The 7172-nt window shown below is 34.9% G+C and overlaps 1 protein-coding gene across 1 annotated transcript; it reads right to left on the bottom strand.

Annotated features, from left to right (window-relative positions):
• Window positions 1-2179: 2179 nt before the first annotated feature.
• Window positions 2180-3922, bottom strand: LOC140857842 (uncharacterized). The gene is made up of 2 exons (XM_073257028.1): window positions 3602-3922; window positions 2180-3135 (listed from the first exon to the last, which is right to left on the bottom strand). Exons 1-2 carry the CDS (start codon window positions 3837-3839, stop codon window positions 2411-2413), a joined length of 963 nt encoding a protein of 320 aa, XP_073113129.1. The 5' UTR covers window positions 3840-3922; the 3' UTR covers window positions 2180-2410.
• Between the last annotated feature and the right edge of the window lie 3250 nt (window positions 3923-7172).

Here is a 7172-nt window from a genome sequence, read left to right as displayed (position 1 = left end):
AGAAGGGTGTCAGAGGTGCTTTGTAGCATCATGAGGGTTCTGTAACCTTAGAGGTGATTGAGGAGATCATGGAGCCATCATATGGCTCCAACTAAGATATCTTGAACTAATTCAAAATCCGTTTACTCAGAATGGTCTGGGAGAATCAAGGTTAGGAGTTGAAGTAGAAGCTGTCATTATTCCGATGAAGCCCACTCTGGACTTCACTAAGGAGACACTTAATGTCTTGGACTTTCTTCTTGAGCTTCTCTCATTGTGATCTCCAAGACCTAGGAGAGTAGGTCGAAGTCGAATCTCCAGCAGAGGAAGAGCTTCTTAATCGTGCCTCCTCCCTCAAGTTCCAACAATAGGAGGATCAGGCTACAAAGGCAGGGGAATGATGGAAGTGTCGCTGGGGAGCCGATCTTAGGCATTGGGAGCAAGATTGCCAACTACGATGGGAAGGAGCCGCTTGAGGATTTCGGCTCTACACGCTGCTATTGCTCCACTTGTTGGAGTTGTTGCACGGCACTAGTCAAAGCTTGGATCTGGTGAGCCAGAGCATCGAGCAGCGGAGAGTCTATTATGGCTGGGGTTTGCACCACAACAGACCCATGGGAAAACTATGGCTGTGATAGAGATATTATCGATGGAAGGTGGTGGAGTTCTGTGCTCTCATTTGTACTATACTCTCTTTCCTCTCGAAGGGAGCTAGGGCCCTTTCTCTAGCATCAATATATTGTAAGACTTTAAGAGGGTGCTGATGTAGCTGGAATTGGATGCCATCTGAGATCCAAGATGCCAAAGAGAACCTATAAAAAAAATCCATACTCATCAGGGATGTTCCAGCAAGGGACCCTCCGATGCTCAAATTAGCCAGAACTTTAAGAACAGTAGAGAGAAAAAGGAGAGAGGATGTGGGAGAGCAGAATGCTCTTCTCCTAGTTCTCCTCTCAGTTTAGCTTGCTTATCTTAGGGTCCCCTTTCGTACATCTTTTATATGGAGGTTGAGCTGTAGACTGTTAGCCAAAATTTATAGATTTGTTAGATCTAATTCTCTAGGCTTCTGGGCAATATTTTAGCCATTTAATAGGAGAGAAACTCTACCAGCCAACCTTCGCATCAAGGTTGTTAATCGTGGATGTCTGTCATGGGATTTACCTGAATGAGTAGTCGAGTTGGTGGCCCTAGATCCATATCTAGTGCGACTTCACCAAGCCACTTTGGGCATGCCCCAAAGAAAGGGGTCCATCCGATTGGCGGGTCACCTTTATAACATGATTAATTTGAAAATTTCTATTAACCATATCTTGAAAAAATGGCTAATATACCAACTTCAGATCAAAGACTAAGGTCCTGTTTGGCCAAGCTGTGAAATTCAGCTTATTTTGAAATGACTTCTTTTCAAATGGAGTTTCAGAAAAAGTACCGTGAGAGAAAAATACTTCACATTTGGCAAAATCATTTGTTAAGCACTTTTATCAATATTTGAAAAGCAGTTTGTGTTGGACAAATCTTTCAAAAAAAAATATTTTTGACCGTCAAACTACGAAAAAAGACATGTATATATTTACTTTACAATTAATATTATTTAAATAGATAAATAATTTTAAATATTTATTATGGTTAATTTTAATTAAGTTTTTTTATTTTTATTTAATTAAAATATAAATAATAAAATAATAAAAAATATATTAAAAATTTTAATCAATATAAATATAATTGAATTAAAGATAATACATATTGAACATTTTACATAATTTTTATATGATAATATACATGTATCAAAATACATCAAAATATATCATTCACTAAATATTAAAAATTTACCACAAAAAAGAAGGAGAATAACTCATACATGAGAATAATGGGAGGGTTACGTAAAAATAAATAGAGATAGTTATGGTAAATAATGATTTTGAGTAAGGATATTTTTGTCTTGAAGACATTAATTTTCTGCTTCTGCTTTCAAAGAGAAGCTTCAATTTTCTGCTTCCTCTCCGTAGCAGAAACACTGCTTCTACTATCATTCAAAAATGAATTATTTTTTAAAATAAATTTATTCAAATATTTTATTTTTTTTAATAATTTTTAAAAAAAATAAATAATTTTTTTTCCCTCAAAAACTTGGCCAAACAGGCCAGAAGTTTAATCTGAGCCACCTTTAACAGCACACGGTCTCTTGATGAGACAGGAAACAACCATTTTATTTTGTGCTTCCAAGTACTATTCTTATAGATTACATGCATGGTAAACAACCATTTCATTTTCTTACCAAAAAAAAAACACCCATTTTATTAATATGCAAGTACCAATGTCGATCGATGTGACTCACCCATCTTAAGACAATACAGATATCATTATGAACTTAATTTATGTCAAAGAATCTCTCCTGTTGCAAATTTACTTGACCTTTTGGGATCTTCTACCTTCAGCTTAGAATGTGCAACTCGATCTCATTATCTTCCTTGGGAGAAAACAAACACAGCTTGCAGTCTGCAGAAAGGAGTGATGAAGTCTTATATTTGTCTTCTCCACCAACTACAGGCATCGGCACGCCTCGCTTTGCCGTATTCACGTAGTCAGGACGGTATGTTCTTCCCAGAACTCCTTCCACTTGAGGGGAGAGCCCAATGAATCTGAACTGCACCTCGAAATGCGCAAAGGAATCATCTGATAGTATCTGATAGTTGTGTATCTCATCATCTTCCTTGGTAACCGGAACCACATTGATCATGGCCTCTACAATCCCCTCAAGCATGACCCTGATGCTGTTTCTGGTTCCAGTCCTCTCCAAAGTCAGCCGTTTATCTGGTGACTTCCAATCAGAGAGGTGTCCTTCCGGAACTAGCAAAGGCTTTCCATCATAAGAGAACTTTAGGTGATCAACATTACCGTCCCATTGCTTCACACGAGCTGCCTCAACGGTGAAGTTGTGAGAACCATACATGAACCCAAGAGCTTGAATCCAAGTGAAGTCGTGGGTCCGTCCAGCAGGCCGGTGGCCAATGAAGCGGGAATTTATCTGAAGGTTAGGGTCCGAGACTAGGCTGAAGTGTTCATCCTTTCTCCCACGAAAATAAAACACAGCACCATCAGCACCAATGAACCGAGGGTCATGACATCCAGACGATGTGGAAAGGCAAGGTTTATGACCTGAAATACAATAGCATTCCTGCAATTAAATGCAGTTTTCACACCATGCGAAATGCATGGCTCCATCATTTAGAATTCAAATTCTAAGATATTTTAATATTTATATTTTGAGAATATTAAGACATAGTTTCAAATCGCGAGGCTGTCCTGTGGATGTGTGCCGTTCCAAGTCGGACAGTCCCACCACCATCATCACAGCATCCTGACCTATGCACCCTGCGACATCATTCCCCCCAGGAGTCGAGAAAAGGTGTTGCATCGCATTCCACGAAAAAATTAGGATAATATCGTCCCATAAAATTATATATATATATATATATATATATATATATATATATATATATATATATATATATATATATATATATATTATTGTTACAAAAAGGCAAGAAAGTAAATGTTTTACGCGCCACTCGACATCTCTTTTATACCTTAGAGGAATTTCTGTTGAAGAGGCCATGCTTACCGTGGCACACAGCTTCACATTTGGGGGAGTAGCAGTCCAGGTAACAAGCTTTGGCCTTCGGGTGTTTTGGTTTTGTGTATGGGCACTCCTTTGGGCATCTGATAACCTTAAGATGGCACGGGCTCCATGGTCTAAAACATAAACGCTTCTCCGTGGGCATGGCTCCTCCCGTTTCCATTGTGACTGCCACAAACAACAGCAGAAACATCGCCATCCATTCGCTCTGGGCGGACTGCATCTTTAACTCTGGGCAGAGTGCTACAATAGAAGTAGTAGAGATAACTCCAGCTGGTGGTTAGAAGTCTTGCTATTCTTCATATATTTATAAGGCTCGAATAATGTGGGTTCTCAAGAGTTTTTTCTTGTTATCCTAGTTTGACGTTCTATTGCTTTCTACAGTTATATTAGGCAGAATTCCAATTTAACATGAAGGCCTTGGATTCAACTGGTGAAAACCAGTTGGTCTTTTCTTTGTTATATATCAGTAGAATTTGGAACTTGCCCCTGAAAGAAGAGGACTTGGATGCATGTTTAGCTTGGTTATTTCTCTATCCCCATGAGTGCGCACACAACGGTTCATCCTAGTGGAATTTTTTCTAAGAGTTATACTCCTCTCAGTATTCGCTTGCTCGTTTATTTTTATCTTTGGCAGAAATCCAATAGCAAGTGATCTGTCAGCATTATCATGTTAGGTGGGATTCCAATGTTACAGGGATGGCGATTGGATGGGATTACCTTTAAAATCCAATAGGTCAAAATGTGACCTTCCTTGCTCCATGACCATTCTCATGATGCCCAAATCAGGAACAAAATCATATGGGGCAGGCACCACAGAAGGAAATATGGTGTGGGCTGCCGATTTTGTCATGTTTCCTCTAATGCTCATTTAAAAAAAAAAAACTTAAAAGTCAAAAACTTCTTCTACTAATGAATGCATGCATAGATGCATACGTACATACATACATGCATACGTATATATATACATCTATATATATACACACATGATAATAATACATGAACATCATGTGATCTTCCTCCCAATGCAAAATAGATTGAATGTAAATGGGTTCTAACAAAAAAACTTGGACCTGATGGTAGTATAGAAAAATACAAGGCAAGATTAGTTGCTAAGGGCTATGGCCAAAAACAAGAAAGTAATTATTTTAAAATTTTTTTATCTATAACTAAAATAAATCTATTAGAATAATGCTAATTTGCAATTGCATCTAATTTAGAAGTATACCAAATGGATAAAAAACAACATTTCTAAATGGTGATTTAGAAGAAAAAATCTATATTAATCAACTTGAAGGTTATGTTATTAAAGATAAGAGGAAAATGAACAAATCTCTATATAGATTGAAATAAGTACCAAGACAATGGTATAAAAAGCTCAAAATAGAAATTAAGAAATTTGGATTTAAAAGTAGCAAGGTAGAAAGTTGTGTCTTTACTAAAGAAACAAAAAATTTCAAAATATTAGTTACTCTTTATATGGATGACTTGCTCATATTTAGTTTTAGTATGGAATGCATAAATGAAACAAAATATTTTTTTACACAATTATTTAATATCAAGGACTTAGGTCTAATAGATATTATCTTAGCAGTTAAGGTAATTAAAAGAGATGGGGAATATATTTTAACCTAATCTCGTTATATTGGAAAATTATTAAGAAAGTTTAATTTCTTTGATTGCAAGCCTTCCAAAACACCTATAAATCCAAATCATAAATTGGTTCCTAACAAAAGAATACCTATAAATCAAGAAGAGTATGCAAAAATAATTGGAAGCTTAATGTATGTAATGAATTATATAAGACTAGATATTGCATGTGCTGTTGGTATATTGAGTAGATTTACTAGTAACCTAAGTCATGGTCACTGGAAAGAAGTTAGCAGAGTTATGAGATATTTTAAGCATACTTTGCATTATGGTTTGCATTATAAATATAGTTTTTCTTTTTCACAATGCTATAGCGATGCTAGTTGGGCTTCGGATAAAATTAATTCTAGATCAACTAGTGGCTGGTTATTTACTATTGGTGGTGCTATTATTGCTTGGTCATCTAACAAATAATTTTATGTTGCATTATCTTCAATGAAATTTGAATATATTGCTATGTCTGAAACTAGTAAAGAGATATTATAGATGAAGCAACTTTTGAAATGCATTCCTTTCATTAAAATTCCAAAAAGTCCTATTACCATGTATTGTGACAACTAAACTGCAATATACAATACCAAGAATAACAGAACTGGTAATAGTAAGCATATTGCTATGAGATACAATCATATTAGGAGACTTATGAAGAAAGATAAGATGGTACTTGAATACCTTTCTACCGATCAAATACTAGCTGACCCCTTACAAAACCTTTATCCGATGATAAAATTACTAAAATTATGAGAGGCATGGAACTATTATTGGTTTAAAGTGATAGACTTAACCATAGCCTACTCTAAAAAGTGATGTCAGTTTAGGATTCTACTCAATAATCGAAGAATCATTGCTTAGAGTTCAAAGGAAATTTAGTTAAGTTACTATCCATAAAATGTCAACTCAAAGATTGCATTTTCAGTGCATTTATATCTATGAAATAGTAAGGGTATAAAACTATATAAATTTTCATGCCTATATGGATGCATTGTGATATCCAGGATAAATTAAATAGGTTGGACGATATCCTCAACAAAACTCATAGTTTATGTGGGGTGAATGATAAGGTTGTAGACACCCTTGATGAGTTTTGCTTTCGCAAGCAAGGAGATTAGGGCCATTTCTAAGGGGTTAGCAATAAAACCCTAGTAGACTTGCTAAATTGGGATGAGGTGTATGGCCCATAATGCGCTACCTTAATAACAAGAATCCGATGTGTAGTGTGAATATTAGTAATAAGTTTTGACTAATTAAGATTAAAATTTAATTCTCTTAGTTTTTTAATTTTTATTTAAACCTTAGATTCAAGGGTAATCCACCTAAGGCTTGTACTATACTAAATCCAGATTTGTTTTTCTTTATCTTTTGATATTAGTGATGTTATTATTAGAAAATAAGTGAGGAATTGTCATGCAATTCATATATTTTCAAATAATAAAAATTTTTAAATAGATAAACTCTGTTAAATATTTTATTTTTAATAAGATATGTGTTATCTAAAGTTTGATTTTTTTTAAAAACTCTTGGGTAGTTATTAGCAGTTGGGAAACTTTACAATATTTAAAAAATTCCGTAGAGTTGCATTTTTTTTGAAAATGATCATATGCAGCATTCAGATTCTATAGGTTGCATTGCTTTTGAAGTTTTACAACATTTGGGCTCTTATAAATCTAGGGAATATCTAAAACGAGAATGAACTTACTTTTTTATTCAAACTTAATTTCTATTCTATACTTTCTTTAAATCCTCTTTCTTTTAATTAAAGGTGATTAAGAAGTACAATCTTATATCATCTTTGTGTTGGATATTGTATCCTAGGAATAGGATTTCCAAGAGTCTTTTTGCACATAAAGAGGGAAAATCATTATCTTTAAGAAAGCTTCCTAAAAGTGCCTTATCTGACCAAGTTTTT

Source organism: Elaeis guineensis, chromosome 5, assembly GCF_000442705.2.
Source record: "Elaeis guineensis isolate ETL-2024a chromosome 5, EG11, whole genome shotgun sequence".
NCBI lineage: Eukaryota > Viridiplantae > Streptophyta > Magnoliopsida > Arecales > Arecaceae > Elaeis > Elaeis guineensis.
The sequence above is the reverse complement of the archived record's forward strand: the minus strand, read 5'-3'. Positions and strand labels throughout refer to the sequence as shown.